Genomic DNA, 23,216 nt, shown 5'->3' on the forward strand with positions numbered 1-23,216 from the left:
TTAAACTCATTATGATAAACCACTTGAACTGAGGAGTGTTGGTAAAATGATGGATTCGCACAATTAGGTTGTAAACTGTAATTTTCTTAAATTAACTCCATAGCAACTTGCTCCAAGTCCACCTACCCAGCGTCATCCAGGGGTACCAATAGTCTCTAAACCAGTTATGCTGCATCCTGACCCAAACTTCGTGGTCAGGCCAACAATCAAATCAGAGGCCCTGGTAAGCCTTTTAATATCCTTTTTCTGAGTGCTCCAGTACTGTGGGGGTTTGGTTTTGATATTGTTCTTTGAGATGTCCTCAAAGAATCAATCTTTGTCCCATTTCTTGCTAACTAAAATTCCTGTATATTTTCAAGCATTCACTAATGGTAAGTACAAAACAGTATTTTTCCATTATTTTTCCAAGGTGGAAAAGCCACTGTTAATAACAGTTTTTGTAGAGGTGCATAATTCCAGAGCAGTGTAAAGACCTAGAATTTGTACATCTTATTTCTCATTTATTCAGATGCTGGGTTTTATTTTTATAAATTCTGAATTCATCAGAAATGAAATAATAAAAAATAATTCAATGACCTTTTTCCTTTGTAAACAGTCATGAACATACTTGAAAGATATATGCCTCCTTATATAACTGATTATATATATATATATATATATATATATATATATATAAAATTTAAATATATCTTTTAATTTCCAGAGGGGAAAAAAGTGTGTCATTATATCAGACTCTAAAATACTAGTCAGAGTTACTGCAAAATCCACTCACAATCAGCTTCTTTTTCTTATTTCTTTTCCATTTCTGTTTCAAATGCAAGTGAAGGGGAAAGTCAGAGGCTAAACATTTTAGGACCAACCGTGTAGCATCCTTGGGAATCATAGTTTATGAGAAAAGTGAGCCAAGGCGTACTGAGCAAAAACAAAGGAGAATTATTGCTCAGACAGGTGATAACTCCCAGCTGACAGTCCTTGAAATTCACCTAAAATAGCTGGTGAACTAGTCGGTAGTGTTTATTCTTGAGGGTCATCATGACTTAAGCTGTTTGTATCAGAGTTCTGTGTTTGTTGCATGCAAGTGTGTTGGTACGTGCATATATGCATTTGTAAGATAGTAAGTGATAGAAAACCCATCAAATTTGTGTTGTATTTATTTAATTAAAAGCTATTTCTGGCAGTAAGTTATGTGCACAATATTCCTAGCTGTGTTTCATTAAAACATGATGGATTACTTTGTCATTTTTTGCTTTAATAATTTAGATACTCTTGCTTCTTTATTTTCCCCTGTTACACTTGGAACAAATTTAAGTGATACTTAGAAACCACTTTTCACACAGAGCCAGAGTCATCTTGAAGCTTCTACATTATAAATGAATTGAATGGTAATAGGAAGCAGTTTTAATAAGTTGGTTAAAAAAAGGCAAGTACATGAGCTAAAAATAATTTCAGATCCCTCCAGTGGAGATGTTTCCTTCAGTTGGAGCTCTCATTTTGATTGTGTTCAGTAATTTAACATCTCCAAGCAACATGAAGTCCCTTTGGGCAGGAATGAACAAAGTCATAATCTGCAATTAGTATCATTTAGCTCTTGAAAAAGTGTATATATGTGAACTAATTTGCAAAATGAATAATACCTTTATGTGTGATCAAACAGTCTTGGTACAAATTTTAAAAGGCTGACTACATACAATTATTTTAAAAAACTGGCAACAAGATCCACCTCCATGGGAAATGTCTTATGATTTGTTATGCATGCATGCACATTTTCCAAATCACAAGTCTGCTAAAATCTTTCAGATTCAATCATCTTCCTTCCCAAACTGCCTTATATTAGTTGGAAGATCAAAATTTCCTTGGGAGCAATATTCTGGTAGGATTTTGAGAGAAAGATCAGTCTATAAATTGCTTTGGTAGACCTTATACCTCATACTTCCATTGATGACTTAATGCAGTGAAGGGTATTTATTCATCCTCACTGCAATGAAGCCACAAGTGGTACGTGAAGTAAAACCAGCATGGATACTGAAGAGGGAGATTACCCCTATTAGATAAAAAAACAAAAGGCCAGTGTAAGACAAACCAAACAAGACAGTGCCTGCCTGTCTCCAGAGTTCTGTAAGAATTATAATTAGAGCTCATGCAAAAGGGGAGAGGGGTTTGACTGGTTGCTATGTGTGGGTTTGTGGCTGTGTGTTGAAGTTCATTGTTCAGATACAGGACCAGTTCCACTTCTCCTAGTGGAAGAGAGTATGACCAAAGACAACACACCATTTGCTGTCTGGTTTCCCATCTTCCTAGATTTCACACACCTTATGGAACTCCAGCTTTTGTGTCTTAATTTGACATAATGCACACCACTTTTTCTGCCTTGTTTTTACCTGACTTGAACTTTCCTGAGTACCAAGCTCAAGAAACTGAGATTGATGGATTTATTTGATTCAAGCAGCTAATCCAGTTGGCCTATGTTCAGTCAACTGGCTAGTAAGATGAAAAAAGTGCGTGCTTAAGAATAAAATAGGCATGCAAGAATGGGTAAAAGTCTCCTGTTTCCTGGAAGGTAGCTGGACCAGATAATCTCTGTTGTGACTTAAGTAATTTTATTAATCAAATTTAGGTCAGAATTACCAGGTCTTTTAACAGTTGATGAAAACGAAATTTTTTTCACTTATAAATAGGGAAATGTGGCCTTGAATGCTGAAGGCTGCTCTGAGTCAAAATCAGGGTGAGCTTGTACTAGAGTGAACTGGAATGCACTCATGGCAAAGCCAATTAAATTGTGGCTCAGAGAACAGGAGGGGACTGTTATGATTTAGTGGTGAGATTGTCATGGATGCAAAACCACCATGAACCTAAGTCTCTGTTCTCCCATCTATCAAAAACATCCTGTTGTGTGAGTTACAAGGCTCTGGCTATAAAAGATTTTTCCTCCCTTATTTGTTTGCAGCTGGATGAAGATTTTCTGAAAAGAAAAGATATTTAAGTTTTCCTCCAATTTGCAAGATTTGAAGCCTAGTTCTGCAGAAATGAAGTAAAGACAGGTGCTTAGATACCTTGTGGCAAGATGGGGGAGGACTGGAAATTTCAGTTAGTATTGTTTATAGCCATACCAAAACAATCTCTGTTGAAAATATATATATGTATTTTTTTAGAGCGGTTCTAAAGAGATTTGTGGAAAATCTTTCCAAACTTGCCCACAAGTCCTCCAAGACAAAAACTTCCAGTTTGTATTAATTAAACATAAATCACATTTTATTAACTCGGGAATATATTTTTTCCAAGTAATGGTAGGACTGTAGGACACTGAGAGGAATATTAGTAAAACTGGTATATAGTAATTGGTTTCAAAGCAAACTGAATTTGAAAAGGTAGATGCTAGAGTTTGGTCCGTAGAAAGTTTTTTCTTATTTCAGAAAACTCGAATATGTTGTCTGATTTGCTACATTTGTTTTCAGCAGAGGCTGGGGAACTGTCAGTAGTGTTTTGTATAATAATAACATGGGGGTTAGCCCATCTCATTTTTGAAAATTTTTGTAGACTAAGAAGATATTCTGTATTTTAAATTATTACAAACTACTGCATACCATTTTGTCAGAATAGCGGAAGTGACAGAAAAACAGAATGAATATGAAATTTAAGACCTTGAAGCCAAACACGATAAAATTAAATCAATTTAATAATAGAATTCACCTCTTCAGTATAGGAAATCCTTGGAAGGAAAGAAAACCTTAAATGCATAAACATATTTTTACCATGACTTTTCAATACTTTGGAAATCATTGTCTACCATTTTGTCCATGTTTAAGATTAGGGGTTTTTTAATTTTTTTTTTTTTTCTAATGGATGAGAGACCCAAGCACTGTTTTGTAGAACTGAGTTGTAAAAACAGTCATGGAAAATATTTTTAAGAAATCTTGTGGTATGGAAATGTGCATTATTTGTGTAATTTCTCTAGAATTCTTTCCACTTTACATTCAGTACTATTTCACTCTGTGTGTTCTCTCATTTTGAAATTATACAGGGAACAAGCCCTAACAAGTCCAAGTATGATTCAGTCCCTAGGAGAGCAAAATAAGCAGTAAGGTAATTTATGAGTAGGTGATGCTTATTTACAGCAAAAAGTTAACACCTGGTTTGGCAATTTTCTTTCTTTTGCAGCCACAAGAGATGTTTAAAAGGATGGTGGTTTACAATTCATCATTTAGATCTAACAAAAAACAAGTAAAATAACATTTTCCGTACTTTGTGTGGTATTTCTTGTTTGACTGATCATAGATTTAAAACTTTCCTTTCTAGTTCTGTTGCTCAGTTTCTAAAACAGAAGATGCAAGACAGCCCTCGTGCATGAAAACTGCTAATCTTTCTAAGCTTAAAGTGTGTGCCTGTGGCTCCAACAAGGCTAGGCAGAAGAATGAGAATAAACCCTTCAGGCTGAACCATCTGTAATTCCCTATATGGTTAAGTGCAACCTTTAAGATAGTTGAACACTAATAACTGATCTGATACTGATATTCTGAAGATTTCCTTGTTTCTTTTAGTGTCCAGCTGCAGTGCTTTCAGTGATAAAATACTTTATCAGACTGACATAGAGCTGTCATCATAATATAGTTACTGCTAGGAAATTAGAGGAACTGATGGTGGAAAGCCTTGTTCATTCAGCCTTCCTGTATTGTGTAGGATTTTCCTGCTGCTTTTTTACTTTTGTTGCTTTCCTGTCATAATGATGAAGTTTTTGTCTCTTCATCTTTGGTTAGCTGGTGATTCAATAGATGGCTCCTTGAAGAAGTGAACTTTATGCTAAACTTCACTGCTGTAAAATGTGCCAGTTTCTGTACAAAACCCCTTTGGTAGTGCAAGCTAAGTTAGATGCATTGACATTACCTGAAAAGTTGGCACGCAGTACTGAGCTCACAGTGTCAGATTTTGAGCAGTAAAACATTAAGATTAATAACTTTTTCTTCTTTTAAGCAGTTTCAGTCTATATCTAGAAGGGATAACTGACTGAAAAAGATCCAGCTTTGAGATTATTTGCCAGTAAATGCCAGTATGCTCTGAATACGTAACAATTGTGTTCTCAAAAGAGGTGGTTTGTTGAAAAGTTTGTTATTTCTGATCGTGAGTTTCCCTTTCAGTTATTTGTTGTTGTTGTTGCTTGGGGTTTGTTTGTTTGTTTGTTTGTGGTTTGTTGTTGTTATTTCTGGTCTCAATTGCTCTTGACTATTGTTGTTAGAAACCAGTGAAGCAGTATCATTAGTATAAGTGCTTGTGTTTTGGAGGTTATTTTTTCTTTAAATAGCAACTTCAGCTTTCACCTGGAAGTCCAGACAGAGTTGCTTCAGTGCAATCAATTATTTTAGTGTTCCTTTTTAAAATTATGATCAGTCCTCTGAACATTTTGTAAGTCAAGAAGGTATTTGAATGCTCTTAACTCTTTCACCTGAAACGTCCTGAGTGGCGGGAGGGTAGGCTTAGGACTGTGCTTTCCACTTACTGTTCCTTGGTTCATTCATCCCTGCTTGGATATGGAGTGAATTTGTGGTGTCCATTTCAGGGAAGATTTATTACAGTTCAGTAATGTCTTCTTTCTGTCTTAGCAATATTTGTACATTATTGGATCCAGATTATATCTCTGATACATAGTGACATGAACCCAAGGGGAGAACAGTTTAGGTTGAATATTTGGAAATGGTTTTTCACCCGCAGGGTGGTTGGGCACTGGAAGAGGCTCCAAGAGGCACCAGCCTGACAGCTCAAGAAATGTTTGGACAGTGCCCTCAGGTGCATGGTGTCACTTTGTGCAGGCCAGGAGTTGGACTTGGTGATCCTTGTGGGTTCCTTCCAACCCAGGATATTCTATGTTTCTATGACTTTTGCTTGCAGATTGGTTTTTTGGTGATATTTTTGTGTGTGTGTGTTTGCTTTTGTGGAGTTTTTTTGTTTTTTTCCTGTTTAAAGATTATTTTCCCAGGGAAGCTTCCTTCAAGGGCAACATCTGTTTTTCATGAGGACAACCTGGGACAAAGAGTTCACTGACTCCCTTTAGATTACATAATGACTTAGTGACTTGGCTGAGATTGGAGTTCTTTTCTCTAAATTAGTTGCTCCAAACCCATAGATATCTACTTGAGTCATGATTCCAAAAGGCAGTACTAATTCAATTATTCAAAGTATTAATTGTTTAGGTAGCTTTCATTGTAACATGTTTGTCTTATGGTTTTAGTTAAATGGTTCATAATATTAACACACTTAGTGAAATAATGAATGATTGATTTAAGCTTTTCCCCCAGGATGAAATTCTGCCTTTGCTGATGTCTGTGATGAAATTCCCATTTATCTGGTTAACAAATATAATGCAAATGTAACAAACTTCATGTAAGGCAGTTCTGTTGTGGCTGAGATCAGAACCCAGAAGGTTCATAGTCACATCAAAATTAGGCAACCAAAGGAGGTGATAAAGAGTATATCAGAGGAGGCATTTGTATTTTCTGCTGCAACTTTGCTATTTAACAGGCAGCCCTGAAATACACCACAGGAATCTTAAGCTGTGTGTTTGATTTACAAGTGGAAAAATGCTTAGGTGACTCTGACAGTGGAATAGTCTTTGTTGTCAAATAGATGCAGTAGAAAAGAGGCAATAATGAATATATCAAGCTTGATCATGCACTGAACCACTGGTCCGTGTAAGGTATTGGCTTGCCTGCTGTGTCTGCAAAGGGTTGTGTGGTTCTGTGTTCCCCTGTCACCAGATTACTGCAGCTTGAGGCCACAAGAGTGGGAGCTAGGTGCCTCAGTAAAGATTTTGTTAAGTTCTGAAGTCCTTATTTTAGCATGCTGAATAGGTGCAGAGCTTTCATAAATCCCCAGCACTGGCCATACGGTCTCACCCAGTAGCTACTAATCCTCCTTCAGAAACTGCACTCAAACACCACTGACTCCTGACTGCTGGTGCAGGAACTCCCATCTTGCAGAAAAGGTAACTCCTGCTTTTCCCTGCAGTCTTGGTCTGAGAGGGGTTAAGCACTACGCTTTGTGGGTCCTCTCAAAGCTTAAAAATCTTGCTGTGCCTAACTGTGGTATCGTCTTCTGCATTTCAGACATACCCTGAAAAAACTTTTATGTCCTCCACAGAACCATATGAAAACAAAAATCATATTGTTGTCCTGAAAATTGTCTAACAAATTGTTGTCCTGCATTTGCTTGTGGTATGGAGCCAACTCCCTGAAAACTCTACATCAAGAGGGAGAGAAGGGGGCTGAAAAGGAATCCTAAAACCCAGACAGTGGGGGGTAGTGTTGTTGACAGGTGAATTGGAGCCTGTCATTTCTACCTGTTACAATCCAACATGTTGATAATCCCAAGAAATGTTGCTCCAAACAGTGTGGCAGAACATATCTGCCTATGGTGCTTTCAGGATTTGTTTTTGTTCTGTCAGGTGTAGAGAGGAGCTATGGAGCTGACAGGTGGTAAATGCTTCCTCAGAAATGCTCCATTATATGACCAACTCAAATTATTGATCTGTCACGAGGTATTGAAATGTCTTCTGACTGTCAGGATGGACTCTTTGCTGTCTCTCTGGGTTTTCTTCAATTTCTGTCTTCTTTCATAGCTTACAGAATTACATGTACTCTCACTAATAAATAAGACAGAATTTGTATGTTAAGTGTGTGAGTTGCTGGTTTTGCAATTAAATATCATTTTATTCTCAGGGCTTCCAGAAGTATGTGGAAGATTTTGATCCATATTCAATGGTAAGGAGATAATTTAAACATGACTCATTGTTTAATATGAAATACTTTTGAAAAAAGCCAAATCCTTAATTTTGAGGGCTGGGAGTAGGTAAGATTCTTGCTTGTTGCTTTTCTGGGTCTTGTGTATTTGTCTTTTCTGGTCATGTTGAACAGGAGTATTCTTAGAGGAAAAGGTGATGTGGTGTTCTGATCTCCCTCTTACACTATTTTAGAGGGGAGAAAGGTCCCTTTTCCCCCAGAAATTACATAGATCAGCCTAATTGTTTTGTGTTTTCAAAGTGGAAATGATTAATTGTTATATCTTTTCACAGTTTACCCCAGACCAGATTATAGGAAAAGATGTACGGCTATTACGAATAAAAAAGGTAATTATTGTGTTGGTTGATTGATATTTAAAAGGTTTATGTACTGGGAAGAAGGAAAGATTAAGCTCCTGTTAATGGCAAAAATTAACAGATTTTTCTGAACTAGAACTGTTCTTTTCATAGGAAGGATCACTGGACCTTGCAGTCGAGGGAGGAATTGATTCTCCAATTGGAAAAATAGTTGTGTCTGCCATCTACGAGGACGGTGCTGCAGACAAACATGGTGAGCAGCAATGGGGAATTTGAATGCTGCTGAAAAGTGTTTCCTTACACTGGCTGAGAATGGTTGGCTGACTTCATAGCCTGGTACTGAAAGGCTCACTTAGATTGCCCAAGGACCCAAGTTCTGTCTCAAGTTTAAGGGCAGCCCACATGTGTTGCTTAAATTAATAATTATGTAAAATTTATAAAAACCAACACCTGATTCTCTGTTATATTCTTTAGTCAAAGAATGTGTTCTCCATTATTTCACAATTTCCAAGCAATGACATTTGTAATACTTCCACATGCAAAGCAATTACCTGACAATAGCTACACTACACTGCTTTGTTTTGTTCTTTATGTTACTTTACATAGTAATTTGTCTAGTAAGCAGCTGGCTGTTAAAAACCCAACTAAAACCCAACTCCTAAAACCCAACTAATGGCCAGGGCCACTGAAGCTTAGCTCTTGAAGGCACAAAAACATGCTCACCAACACATCTGGGCTTTGCATCTGGTGGGAAGTATCTACCATCCTTTCCTTGAGAACTCTTGTGATGACCAGGTCAGCAGAGAGGGCAATATTCCCTTACACTGTCTGCTGTCCTTGTCCCAGCCTGCACCTACGTTCAAGTGAAAACATTGCTGTGAAAACATTTCAGTTATTTGATATCCTCAGCGCTCTTTTTCAGCCCTTCACTCTTTTTAGGATCTCTCATAACTAAGGCTGTCCTCTTACCATCCTCTTCAAATCCAGTTTCAGTTAATTGGTTGTGCTTCATTCCAGACCAGCAAGTCAAAATAAGTTCTAAGGAGCAAACACTGCACATACACTTGCAAAGAAATGACCATCATGCAAACCCTTGAGAAATGTCACTTTATTCCTTCAGGAATTTAATTACTTTTGCCATTTTTATAGAATAATGGAATTTTTTGTGTTGGAAGAGACCTTACAGATCATCTCATTTCAAGCCCCTGACATGGGCTGGAACACCCTACCCTAGACCAGGTTGCCCAAAAGCCCCATCCAACCTGGCCTTGAACACTTCCCCAGGGGATGGGGCATAGTAGTAACATTCTACACTCACTCACAGTTTTTAAGCTGTATAGCTGGATTACCCAAACAGGCAAACTGTAGAAAATCACATTGAACTAATTTCTTACTGGTCATGATCAATAAGAGATTAGTTTGTCTCTGCCATGCTTAAAAATCCTTTTGTGTTTGCCTGTAGCAAGCTTCCTACCATTTTTAGTGCAGACCTTCATATCCAGTGAGAACACTTTTCATTGTAGTCATTACTGCAAAATATGGCACAGAAAAGGCTCCTAGCATTTTGTTTTGCTTACGTGTATTTGACACATTTGTCTTTTCCCCAGGAGGCATAGTGAAAGGGGATGAAATACTGGCTGTAAATGGCAAGATATTAATTGACAGAAAGCTGGCAGAAGCACAGGCAACTCTAGCAAAAGCTTGGAACATGGGTGGGGTAAGTAACCTGGAATACTACTTCATTCTACCTACAGAGCTTATATGAGAGCTCCTTCTCTATCATGACTTTGTCATGTCAACACAAACAAGGTTGCAAACATCAGAAGTAGTAGGTACATCAGGTACTCCCAAAGTAAGCTAAAATCTGCAGAAGATGCTGGTATGTAGCATCTCTAAAAACCATGCGTGTAATTTATTGGGAAATTTCATGGCATTTAGCCACATGTCAAGATTGATATTTAAACACATTACCTTCGGAGTGTTTATAGTACATTTACATGTAGCATCACTCTTGGATATTGAAAATTATTTGCAAGCTGATTGGAATTTTCTGATAATAGCTTATATTTGAGTTCTTGATGTACAAGCAACATTGCCCTTCAGCTACAGTGAGTGTTTCCACAGCAAGAACTGTTCTCATTGCTCAGAGGACAAATACAGGATGATTCTTAGAATAACTTTTTTTTAAAATCGTGTTGCAAGAGTAGATCTTTCTTTAGTTTCAAACTATAACTCAAACAGCTCAATCTTAAAGTGGTCTTCCTATAAGTTTTTAATAGAGACCTTGCTCCTTCTCCCTGTGGTTTTCCAGGAATAGATTACCTCCCAGATTCTCCATTTGACATTCCACGGTGGTCCACTGGCCACCTCTAAAAGCAATATTTAGCAGCAGATGTTTGCCTCTGCTTTTCTTTTTCAGGACTGGATTGACTTAGTCATTGCAGCATCACCTCCGAAAGAATATGATGATGAAATGTAAGTGCATAAGCTTTTTTCCCTGGGGATTAAAAGCTGAGTAACAATATGTCAAACATTTTTCAAGTATCTTCTTCTTCTTGTAGCCTATATAACCTCCTGCATTACATGGTTGCTAATTTGATAGTTATAAGTAATTGTCATGCATTACAGCAGTGGTTCCCAGACTGCAAAATTGTGATTCTCAGAACTGGTTGTACGTGACTACACGCTCATACTTTCAGTTTAACGTTTGAGGATTTAGGGTTTAGTTTTTTTGGTTTTTTTTTTTTTAGAAGTTACACTTAACTTCAGTCTGAGTCATTTACTATATTCCCATAGATCATAATTTAGGGAAACAAATCCCTGTAAACATTCTGCATCACAACCAGACATTCAATTCTATTGTTTGGTTTGGTTTTGTTTGTTGTTGTTTTTTTTTTAAATTAGATTGCAGTTATTGTTCTTGTCTAAGCAAGCTTATATAATATTTTCAAAAGAGAATAAGGGATTTGGGTGTCTTGGCAATGCTCACAGCATCCTTGTTTTAAAGATAATCAGCACAGGTGTGAAACAGTAGAATCTACAGCTACAAGTACGATAGAGGTATGAAGTCATACAGCTTGTTTTACTTTGGACAAACAGTTTCAAGAGTGAGACACATTTTCTAGTTTGATTGAAGGAGATCTGAAGATATCCTTACTGGCAAGTAAGGTGGTAGAGCAAGGTTTTGTAGTTATTATTAACCTGGGCTCTTGCTCTATGCACAGTACTGGAGTATCACTTGCTGTGAATCAGTTTTACTGCCTAACACCAACTGTAGATTGACGTGAAATTTTGTTTAATGCCTGTGCCTAAACTAATGGGCAAGGAAATAACTGTTCTTTTTGGTTTTATATTTTGTATATTTAGCCCTACCATTCCCTCATCAGCAGTCAGCCCCACCACACACAGAAAGGTTTTTGAAGGCAGTGCACCTGTGTACAGACAAGGATATCTCCTGCAGCTGTAGCCACTGCAGTGTCCCTCATGGTGAATAGCACACCTGGCTTAACATGACTGGCCATTGTGAACCTGTGTTATTTTTTCAGCATGAGCCTGCCTGTGCATTGCTTACCATCCTTGCTTTTGTTCCTGGCATGCAGCTGGAGTGTTCTTTGGGCTTTTGCCATGCCTGTGCTACTAAAACATAAGTGTTTAGTTTCTACTTCATAAAGTCCCTCACAGATCCTCTGCAGAATTGGTTTATCACCTGCCAGACTATTAAATAAATAGGCCCTCTCTAAACAAGTAGGATTAACCTAAGGTGTTTTCCTTATCTGTGGACCACTGCTGTGGCTTTCTGAGTTCATCAGTATAAAAGCAACTATAAATTATTTTCTTGTGAAGGCTTGTCCAAAGAACAAGTTTCCATTTGGATTATTCACAAGTGTGCCTGTAAACAAGTATTCATGAGTGTTTGGTTTCGGTGAAGTTTGCCTCTGTTATTCTGTCATATACTTTTACAATGGGTTTGTTCTGAAATTATCCTTGTCTCTGAGATTGTATACTCTGTATGGTTTCTCTGTGGCTGTAATCACTGTAAGAACAGTCATAGATCTCTAGAACTACCAAGGTAAGATTTCTTGTTGCATGTGCGTCTTCTCAGTTATTACTTATAATACAAATCAAAACTACTTAAGATCCAGTTTAAAAACTGTGCTCTCTAGAAAGATTAAAAGTTGCATGAGAGCTAACAACATGTTTCTCACTATCTTTTTTCCCCCCAGGACATTTTTTTAAGGAAGACTACAACTCTTGAAATGGAATCTCTTCTCAGAAGAAACCTGCTGCTCAGTAAATTAACAGGAAATCAATAACCACATGAAATGTATTTTTATTGACTGACCTGTAAATTGAACTAGAGACATCAGATTCTTCAGATAATTTGAATAATTTATTATCATTCTATAGACATACAGCAAAACTTTTTTTGCACGATGATTGAAAAGAACTGCTGACCAGCATAGTTCAGACTGTGAGCGCTCAATCTCTTTTTGCTACTTTGAGGGGCCAAATTTTGCAAACCATCTTTGTTTTCCTGGAAATAGACTCTAAAATGACAAATGAAGATAGAACACAGATGTCTGTTCCCACATGCAACACTTGTGAATACACATTCACAGGCCAGTTTGGGTGTGAAAAGAATTATATTTTTACTTCCTAGATAGTGATTTTCATGGGAAAATGGGAAAGTACACAGGTAACTTTGGTTCTCATATTCTTGTAGCTTTCTTAATGTCCATTTTTGTTGTCTCAGTTGTGACAGTTTTTTGACCATGAAAACCCTGCTGGTGAAAGAACTGGGAATACCAGGAATGCGAGCATTATAATAAAATCATTTTGATTGTGTTGCTCATAGAGTATAGAGAATCTTCTGTACCAGCACAGTAAATAACTAGCAAGTAGCTCAGACAAAATCATTATGTGCAGTCACATCCATACTCCCGAGTATTTGTATTGTTGGCAAAAATTCCTCCCTCATATAGTCACGGGTGGGAAATTTGAGTGTGATTCACAGTCTGCTGTTTTGTACTTTGTTCTCAGTGAGCCTATATATGTGACTAAACTGTGCAGGAAGCCACCAAGTGTAACTTTCTGCTCTTGATGACTCTGTGCCTTAGGTTTGTGTAAATTCCTCAAGACCATAACATTGATACTGGCTTGGTTTCAAGTATTATTACAGTTGTAGATTTAGTAATTATGTTATAGAGATACCTCGTAAGAAGTGTCATTGTCTCTTTCCTTTCTTGTACCTGCCAGTTTGTGTTCTGTTTTTCATGTTTTGTTTAGATTTTTCTTACCTGTTCTACGGGAGAGAGACAGTTCATTGGCATATCAAATTCCCACTGAAGTCTTGCCTTTTCAAGGTTTGGAAGCCCTCCTCCTCTCCAGCACATAAAAATAACAATTACATTCCTGAGAACTCTGTCCTTATATGCAGATGCTTACTTATGTTGACTTTCTTTATTTGTAGTATTCTTCCAGTATGCCAATTAATGTGTGTGGCAGGGTATAAATGTTAGAATATTTAAAATGTTTAATTCTCACAACTAATCCAGAAATAAAATTGCATTTGCCAAATGGAAGAAGTCTAGTTTCCTATTTTTCTCTGAGTTTATATGTCATAGTAATAGTTTATCTGCTAAAGTACAGAGATTTCTGAGTTTTTCTTCAATAACAGACCCACTTGGAAGAGACTGCCACCCTTGTGGAATTCACTCTGCATAGGAGGGGATTTTCCCTTGGCTGAGCTGCAATAACCTTTACAGAGTTTTTGGGGGCAAATCTGGTCATTTGATAGCTGGCAAGCTACAGTGTATTTTTTTTTGCTAGGTCTTAGGCCACCCAGGCCTGTGGACTTCCTAACCACAAACTAATCTAAATGCTGAACGCATGAAGATCAGCACCAGAAGGAAATTGCAGCAGGATGTACTCCTCCTGCTGCTTTGGTTCCCAGTTGCCTACATACTGCAGCCATCTGGACCATATGACAATGCATCAGAGAGATGAGTGGTGCTATCCAATGCTCTCCCAAGGGCTGCTTGGATGTTTGGTACCAGCAAATATAGAGCCACACTTATGCACCAGTAAAAAAACTTCAGTACTTGACTGTGCTAAACACTGTCTCAGCACACTAAGAAACATAACACAAAAAAATTAGAGGTTAGATATTAGAACTATTTCTACTGCTGTTATTTTTTCAGAGACAGAAGGAGCACAGAAGACTGAGCTGGGAAATCTGTGGGAGTACCAGCAGTTGAATTGTAGCCTTGCTTCTTAGTCACAGAACTATGTTTCTTCTCGCCATCTACCCTGTTAACTTGATTTGCTTGGATACAGCTTAAAATGCATGAGAGGCAGTTGAGGAAATAGTTCCTGCTCAGTACTCCAGGTATATTAAGAAACTGTTGCTTTGAGAGTTTAACCTGTGTTGCTTTAGGCAATGTAAGTAGGTAGTGTCAGGAGAAAGGAGCCTGTCACTTCTGAAATCTTAAAACTGTCTTAAGCCATTGGCCAGGTAGTTTTTTACTCTATTTCTGACTTTCAGTGCCCTAGAAATGCATCCCATCCATGTTTCATTTGCCAGCTAGCTCAAGGGATTGGAAAATGCTACAAGAAAATACATTTTTCAGGCAACTTTTCCTTCCGTTACTTTAATGTGTGTGAGCAGTGTCCCAGGTGTAAGTAATTTAAAAAGGAGTGCCCATTTTGAGATGCTACTGCATTGTTCTTTGGTGGTTTTCAGTTATTAGATGTGCTTGTGCCTCATTGCTGTTCAACAAGGCCAGCTTTGAAAAGATAACAGTAAGAGTAAATGGGACTTTCTTTTGCTCAGCCAAGGCTGTTTCCTTTGGGAGTATGGAAACTGTGACCTGATGCACAAGGCAGGAAGAAGTCCAAGTACTTCACTGACAGTATCACGAATGCTTCAAACCACTTTTAAAAGAGGATGGTTTTTTGTTTTTCATTTGCTGTAATCTCAGAGGGAATATGTGTAGTTTCTCAGAGCTGTTTGTTTGCTTAAGACCGCCAAACCGCACTATCTCTCTCTATGGGATAATAACCCAGAGGAAGACTTTCTCAGAACTGTTAACAACCATTCTTATTCTCTCAGGAATTTCTTGGCCACGTTGTCTTCAGCAAACCCCCCACAGCTGCTGAACTGGAGCATGAATTACACTAGAGACTTGTGACTCTCACATTGCTCTGTGAGCTGTGCGTGCCTGTATGCAGGCAAAAAATGCGAGACCTATGGATCAGAACCATGGCATTCATTACAGGATAGGAAATACCATGGTTTATTCCTCATATGGATATTAGCACAGGGAGGTCTTTCATCTATTTATTACTGCCATTCTGCTGATTTGTAATTTAGCTACTATTCATTATGTGGCCATGGCATCTTTTAGAAATTGTGGATACATTTCAGAGAAAATAGGGTTTTTTAAAAAATGCTCTATTCACAAACAAATGTGCAACATAAGGAGGGGTGTATGCATATACATACACTAGCAAGGGTTTTTTTTAATCAACTTAATCTGAGGAGCACATATGTACAAATAATCTCAGCACTTCACAAATATGAGACATAACTTCTGAATATATGTAATTTCTTAAAATCCTTCTCACCATAAAAAAAGAGTGAAAAATCATGGCTATGTCTCAAAGGATGCCTATATGATTGTAAGGAGCTTGATATGCAATAGTTGATAAACATCCTCCTGGTTGCTTCAGCTGTATGTTGACCCTGATGAAGTGTGGTCAGCTGTTGTGGAATTCTTAGCCATCTTTCACCACACATATCCCCCTGGGATCTCTGTTGATATGAACAGACACCTTTACACCATCTAAGGACCAGGTCTAGTGTAGAAAAGCCAGTGTCTTAAATGTAAGGATGTGACACTTAGGATTATAAATCAGATGGGTCTCCTGTAGTCAAGTGATGATAAGCTAGTAAGTGCATGATCCTCATACTGAGTTTGACCTTCAGTGTTTTTCTGCTGTCTGCCAATTTTATCTTTTGCCATTGTCCTTGATCTCACAAGGTTTCTGCCTTTATGACTGATGGAAATTTCTGGAACAGATTTCAAAACTGTTTCTCTGCAGGCTTGAGCTCTGAGGTGGCTCCAGGTGGGCCGTTCACAAGCCATGCAAACTTTTTTTAAGGACACTGACTAGGATGCTTGCTTTCCTTCTTCCTAGGGAAGGCATCCAAAGGTTTGTCTCTGCTGGAATACTTCTTCCTGTACTACTACATCCACATTTGATGTGCTATTGAAGGACACAGATAGTAGCACAACACTTCGGTGAAATTCGGGGTCTACTTGTATTTACAACAAGGTAACTTGGGCTCCTTTTGGTCTCTAATGAAATAATCTAGAATAAAAGAGGAAGTGAAGACATACACAGGAAAAGTGATCTATAAAATTTCTGTTCTCTAGAAGGGAAGTTTTTGAAATGTGAAGTTTCAGGAGATGATGGCTTACAGCTGTCCAAATTGTGATGATGGATGCATATCATAATATCAGTGATTAACATAAAAGCCACTGGAAGGAAGTTTTAAGGACTTAATTTTGAATAAATAAGTTGCAGACTGGCAGCTCTTGGATATGTGAGTCTGAAAGGCTGTTGTTACACTCAGAATGATTGTCTGCATGGAAAAACATGGAGTCTGGTGTCCTGCAGAGAGCTGCTTTGTGATTCACAAAACCTGCTGCATGATTTGCAATGGGTATCCCTTGCACACCTGCACTGTGCTTAATAGATGTTTGCCACTTAGAAAGCAATCATAGATTGGAACAAGCAAAGCATTTAAGTACATGCTTAAATTTAAGCATGTGAGCCAATCCCATTGACATTGGTTGAGTTCAATAATCCTACTCAGGCTGGATTTTGCTGGATGGAGGCCTGAAGTCAAAATCTGAGGGAAACTGATGCCTTAGTCCTGGACATGCTTAGTATGGAAAGTTGTTAATGCTAAAGTTCTAGTATTCATACTGAATTCTAGTTCCTCCTCATTTGCTCAAATAATCTTCAAAGCTATTCCTCCCACCAGCTCCCACTGCCCATTTTCTTGACTTGTCCTCATCTTATCTTTTCTCACCATTTCTCTTCCAAACATCAGTAAAACTCATTAGTCCTCAATAGCTCTAACAGAGTTTGTTTATATGGTGCTTAGAGTAGAGTTTGGGAGAAGGAGACTGAGACTCTCCCAACATAAACTGGGCAGGATAGAAATCAGACAGCCTTTTTGAGGACAAGGACTTTTCTAAACAGTAAGGATGCGAGAGGGAAAGTTGCTAATGGTTATTCTTTATACAAAGCCAAACACATGCACGTAAAATCAAGAGAGTTTCAAACTACTTCTGAAATGTTGTTCTCTTTTCTCTGCCTTTCCTCTAAGCAGTTCTGGCTGCTTTAGCACTGAGACCCCATGTTCATGTTGGTAACAGCCTGAGGCTCTTGAGGATAAATGCCACTTAACAGAAAGCAAAGAACACTACATATAAAACATTTTTAGAAACACTCAAGAGAAAATTAAGCTTTGACAGAAATCTTGTAAAAATTATTTCCCTGACATGGTGAAACAGGTTTTCAGGGTTATCCTTTGAAACTAAGTAGATTATAAGTTTACAAATATCAGTATTTTTGTTATTCTCCCCCCACCCCCCGTATAAAATGTGGAATTTCTGAGTGGAGACGCCCATTAACACATTTTAATTAGCAGCAATTCCAACCTCAAGGAAGGGTAGAGGGAAAGAACGAGAAATGCATGTTCCCCTTTCGATTATTCACGAAGAACTGTGGTGAAGCAGATCTCTGAATGTTATTATACTGCTAGGAGAGAAGAAATTACATACTCTTCCTCAGTAGAAATCAGGCAGCTCCATCTAAATGCAGAGGAGTGACATGCATAGCAAGAATCCAGACTGAAAGAACACACAAGTCTTTTCTCCAACTAATGTATAAATTTCTCATCAGTCATTTCAGAATTTACAGGTGGGTGCCAACATATAAATAATGTTTTTCTTCTTGGAGAATTTGATTGCAACAAACTTCTGTTAACACTCATAGGGCTGATTGAAACAGAGGTGGTGGGCATGTTTTGTGGTTGGATGATTCACAGGGGAAAGTTAATTGTGTATATTAAGTTGCCGTTAAGTTCAATGATTTGTCCCATATTGTATTGCTGCAGGAAAACTGTGTTTGTTTGTCAGCTGTGACAATATTCACACTTCTTTGCCTCTAGCCAGACAAACAGATGCAGATGTTTGTTCTTTTTCTATTATGCCATTGAAGAACATCAGGAATAGTATAACTTCTCAAGGATAAAGTTAACTGCTATTGCCTTTTCTAATGGTGTATTTAAACCCATGTGCACTTGTTTAAACAGATGTTTAAAATACCATAATAAATAGATGGGGGAAAGTGGGTAGATTTATAAATTACACAAAGGGACAAAATATTTACCCCTTTCTTTGCAGCAGGACAATGCAAGTGACTTTTATACAAGGGACATGACCATTTCCTAAGAAGTAGATAGCAACTGAGTATATCTCATGTATTCTTTAATAATGATGTGGTCTCTTAACTACAGGGCAGTGATCACTATAGCCAGCTGTGGAAGAGAGAGGAGCTTTTATCTACTTGTAGCACGGTTCTTTCCTTATCTTATTTTTTATATCTTGGGCCTTCACTGCCCAAACTACAAGCAAATGGGGAAATGGCAAGTGCTTTTCTATGATGTGCTAAAAAGAACCGTCAATTCAGAACTTAAGTTCAGTTTGTTAAAGAAGCCATGGCCAGTTCCAGGACTGGAAATATGTAACAAGCAATCTTACTTTTTCTGCCCAGTTACTGCGAGCATGTCCTGAGGATTTGTCCCTGGCACACGGGAGAATCATCCCTTGTCAGTGCTCTCCAGCTGGATGTGGTTCCTCTTTTCTCCACTGTGCTGCTGTTACACTGCAGATGAAAAACAGACAGCTGAGAGTTGCACGTGAGAAACCTCCATGGCTGAGCTTCAGCACTTGACATCGCCCTGCACATTTGGGCTGCCAAAATGCAGACGTGCAGAACGTTTCCACTGGCTCATATTGCTGCCTTATCACAGGAGACAAATATAGCCTGGGGAAAGCATGCTGAGAAAGGCTACCTACAGCCGTGAGAGAAAGAGAGAATTGGGAATAATTCCATGTGGGAGGGAACATCAGAGTGTGGGAATTATGCCCTCCATAGATGGTTCTGACACATCCCCTTGTAGCGTCAGGTGGGCAGCCAAGGGGGTTTGTGCCAGCACATGGCTGCCCAGGTAGCTACTGGGACCCACGACAGGCTGAGAACTACCTGAGGCTGTTTTAGGATGAGCCTCTACCCAAAGAGACTCTGCAAACTCTCCACAAGCTAATTCCTGTAATGAAAGGCATTTCTATTTACTATGTTTTACAAACTGATCTCAAACTGGGCTATTTATTCAAAAAAACTATACAACCTGACACAGTGTTCATTCCTGTTACTGGTCAATTTTCATTATATCCTCAGCAGGATTTCAGCTCTATCAATCACAGTTGTGTTTACAGTTTTTGCACACTACAAATCGACTGCTGTACCCCCTAGTCAGCATTGTTTTCATATCTAATGCTACAGACTCAGTGCAACATATGCTGTTATGAAAACATTCAGCTTTGAGAAATTATTTTTTTTTAATCTACAACAAAAGAATATGGCTTCTCTTTTAAGAAGAGATTTACAATACAAAACATTATCTTCAGCCTTGTGATATCCCCAGTCAGGAAGAATTAAGACGTGCTGAAGGGAAAACTGCTTCTGAAGGGAAAAGGAATTATCCTCTTTATAACCATTATCAGGAACACAAGGAACTTTTCCAACTTTTTTTTTGTTCCCACAACAGTGTAAATTTTTTTTCTTTAATTATATGATTTTTCATAATAAGGACATCATATTCCTACCAATAGCTCATACTTTCTTCAGAGCAGTTCTTATATAAAGATCAGCAGCTGCTTTACATCCTGCACTGATGTGGGTACGTAGAATTTTTTGCTACCACTTGTACCATAATAGTGCATGTAAGTGTCACTCAGCATCAGATTCCTGGTATGTCTTGAACATTGTTCCACTTCTAAATATTCTTGTTTTCAGAGAGAGAATAATCCCACATAGGAATAAAAAGCAAAATCACAGAATCGCTAGTTTGGAAAAGATCTCTCAGGTCATCAAGTCCAACCCTTAACCCAGCATTGCTAAGTCCACCACTGAACCGTGTCCTTAAGTGCCACATCTAAAAGGTTTTTAAATAACTTCAGGCACGCAGACTCAATCACTTCCCTGAGCCAGGTCCAGAGCCTGAACAATCCTTTGGGTGAAGAAATGTTTCCTAATATCCAATCTAAACTTTCTCTGGTACAACTTTCGCCTTTTTCTATCATCCTATTACTTGTTAGTGGGAGATCAACTCCTATCTGGCTACAGCCTCCTTTCAGGCAGTTGCAGAGAGTGGTGAGGACTCCCCTGAGCCTCCTTTTCTCCAGGCCGAACACCCTGAGCTCCCTCAGCCTCTCCTCACAGGACTCATGCCCCAGACCTTCCACCAGCCCCCATTTCCCTTCTCTGGACTCTCTCCAGCCCCTCAATGTCTTTCTTGCAGTGGGGGGCCCAGAACTGGACACAGCACTCGAGGTGTGGCCTCACCAGTACAGGGGGACAGTCCCTGCCCCGGTCCTGCTGGCCACACTATGGCTGATCCAGGCCAGGATGCCCTTGGCCTCCCTGGCCCCCTGGGCACTGCTGGCTCATGTTCAGCTGCTGCCAGCAGCACCCCCAGGTCGTTTTCTGCCCAGCAGGGTCCCAGCCCCTCTGGCCCAGCCTGTGCCCTGTCTGGGGCTGTTGTGACCCAAGGGCAGCCCCGGCACTCGGCCTGGCTCACCCTCACACCGTCGGCCTCAGCCCATCGGTCCGGCCTGTCCGGATCCCTCTGCAGAGCCCTGTGCCCTCCAGCAGATCAGCACTCCCACCCAGCCTGGTGTGCCTGCAGCTGGCTGAGGGTGCCCTCCATCCCCTCATCCAGATCACTGATAAAGGGATTAAACAGAGCTGGGCCCAGCACCGAGCCCTGGGGAGCACCACTGGCACCGGCTGCCAGCTGGATGGAATCCACTCACCCCCAGTCTCTGGGCTCAGTCATCCAGCCAGTTTTTTACCCAGTGAAGAGTACACCTTCATCCATAGTCTTTGCAAGACTTGCAAAGCTCTTTTAATTCCCCATATGGCATCGCTTCCCATTTTGGGCTCCTTCCCCACTTGTACACAACTGGCGGGGCTAATTTCCCTGCTATCTCCCAGTTTCCATGCCCAGCAGAAAGCTTCCTTACCTCTGTCCAGTGATCCTCAGGCTCAGTATCAGACCCCAAGGAATGACTGGACTCCTCTGGAGAGGCAGGTGTTTTAATAATAGAGCTGTGGGGCCTGCGGTTGATCAGTAAGGCCCAATGCCATGGGGTGCTGACAACCAAGACGGATTCCCTCCGGTCACCATCATGTCCACTTCTGGTCTCAGTGGCGTGGGAACTGGAAGCATCACTGTTGCTAGCAGCAGAGCTGGATGAGGGAATGGAGCAGGGCCCGTGCTGGAAAGGGAGGAGCCTGATGGAGGAGCGGGAGCAGAGACAGGAGGAAGATCATATGCACTATTTTGATGTGAAAAAGCGGGAAAACTTGGCGAAGAAAGGCTCAAAATGGCAGATCCCCTCAGGGGGTTGGCGCCATTTTGGGTGGCAGGAATCACCGGAAATTCAGTCAAAAGGGCAAGTCCCCTCACAGGGCCAGCACCATTTTGGCACATACCAGTCAATGGAGACGCTTTTCAGGGACACTGCAGAACAGGTCCCTGTTCCGGGCAGATGGTAGGTTGCTGCAACCTTCCCGAAATGTCCCCACAAGGAGAGCGCTCCACCAAGCACAGAGCAAAACCAGCTCACAATTATCTAAGCAGCTGGTTATCTAAGATGACAGAGGCAGGAAAGGTTTTTGTATGGGATCCCAGTGATAGTTTATCTCTCCTACACACTTAAAGAGTCCAAGGCCAAAAACAGAGAGCGGGAGAGGGTCCAAGACTATATACTGGTACAAAGGGGCGGAGAAACAACCTGAAGGTGTGAGTGAGAAAGGATTGCAGTGACCAATAGGGAAACAAAACGGTAAACAGACACGCTTACAGACCAATGAGGGTACAAAGAAACTGCTAGAACCTTGGCCATATATGGTTAACAAGTGGTTGAACAGCCAATGGGCCAACAGGGGGAGGGGCACTGGGGTTGATTGACAGCATGTCAGGGAAGTCCATGGGAGAGGTTAAAGTCTGGGGGACATTCTTCCAGGGCATAGACCCAGGAAGTCCCCTAGCAGTCGTACAGGCCTCCACAGATCAGCCTGGTGTGTCTGCTCACTGACTGAGGGTGCCCTCCATCCCCTCATCCAGAAAATTGATAAAGATTTTGAACAGGACTGGGCCCAACACCGAGCCTTGGGGAACACCACTGGCACTGGATGCCAGCTGGATGGAATCCATTCACTCCCAGTCTATGGGCTCAGCTGTCCAGACGTTTCTTACCCATTGAAGAGTACACCTGCTCACTCCATGGGAAGCCAGTTTCTCCAGGAAAATGCTGTAGGAAGTGGTGTCAAAATCCTTCCTAAAGTCCAGATAGGAAATATTGACAGCCTTTCCCTCATCTGCTAAGCAGGTTTTTGTCATACAAGGAGATCAGGTTGGTCAAGCAGGACCCGCCTTTCATGAACCCCTGTCTGACCCCCTTGTTGTCCCATTTGTGCCATATGATGGCACAAAGCTCTTCTTTCTATTATTTGCTCTATATAAAGGCAACATCTTAATGCACACATTGAAGCTAATCTGAATATCTGCTACTCCTACTCACCCATTACTTCAACCACTTAAGGAATTCAAGTCGTAAGAGTGGAGTATGTTCAAAATACCAGGGCGCGATCAGCCCGTGAGGTGACTCCTCTGTGAGGCATAGTGTGAAGGACCTGTGGCATTTGCATGGACAGCTGAGACACTCCATGACCCTGAATCCTAAGGACAACCTATTTGCTGTCCAGAGGC

At 40.0% G+C, this 23,216-nt stretch overlaps 2 protein-coding genes and 1 long non-coding RNA gene across 20 annotated transcripts in view; 2 read left to right on the top strand and 1 right to left on the bottom strand.

The window, feature by feature from the left end:
- The window catches only part of USH1C (USH1 protein network component harmonin), a 49,450-nt gene extending 35,692 nt beyond the window's left edge, over positions 1-13,758 (top strand). For all 5 annotated transcript variants that reach the window (XM_064425361.1, XM_064425358.1, XM_064425362.1 and 2 more), the window contains 6 exons: positions 7,704-7,745; positions 8,057-8,110; positions 8,234-8,333; positions 9,688-9,797; positions 10,500-10,555; positions 12,304-13,758. In XM_064425361.1, coding sequence (XP_064281431.1) covers positions 7,704-7,745; positions 8,057-8,110; positions 8,234-8,333; positions 9,688-9,797; positions 10,500-10,555; positions 12,304-12,316 — 375 coding nt within the window. In that variant the 3' untranslated portion in view covers positions 12,317-13,758. The remainder of the gene's footprint in view (positions 1-7,703; positions 7,746-8,056; positions 8,111-8,233; positions 8,334-9,687; positions 9,798-10,499; positions 10,556-12,303) is intronic.
- Positions 1-22,487, bottom strand: part of LOC135303484 (uncharacterized) — a 49,812-nt gene extending 27,325 nt beyond the window's left edge. For 2 of the 11 annotated variants that reach the window (XR_010364956.1, XR_010364957.1), the window contains exons 1-2: positions 21,466-22,387; positions 18,919-19,042 (exon numbers count right to left, since the gene is read on the bottom strand). This is a non-coding gene — a long non-coding RNA (uncharacterized LOC135303484). Of the gene's footprint in view, positions 1-686; positions 1,537-5,571; positions 7,628-8,803; positions 8,934-13,793; positions 16,454-18,918; positions 19,043-21,465 lie in introns of those variants that run through there. The other 9 variants (XR_010364950.1, XR_010364951.1, XR_010364958.1 and 6 more) reach the window with 8 other exon arrangements.
- Positions 21,794-23,216, top strand: part of ABCC8 (ATP binding cassette subfamily C member 8) — an 81,581-nt gene continuing 80,158 nt past the window's right edge. For 2 of the 4 annotated variants that reach the window (XM_064425356.1, XM_064425355.1), the window contains exon 1: positions 21,794-21,996. The gene's annotated coding sequence lies outside the window, so the exon portion shown is untranslated. The remainder of the gene's footprint in view (positions 21,997-23,216) is intronic. The other 2 variants (XM_064425354.1, XM_064425357.1) reach the window with 2 other exon arrangements.

This window comes from Passer domesticus, chromosome 6 (genome assembly GCF_036417665.1).
Source record: "Passer domesticus isolate bPasDom1 chromosome 6, bPasDom1.hap1, whole genome shotgun sequence".
Classification (NCBI taxonomy): domain Eukaryota; kingdom Metazoa; phylum Chordata; class Aves; order Passeriformes; family Passeridae; genus Passer; species Passer domesticus.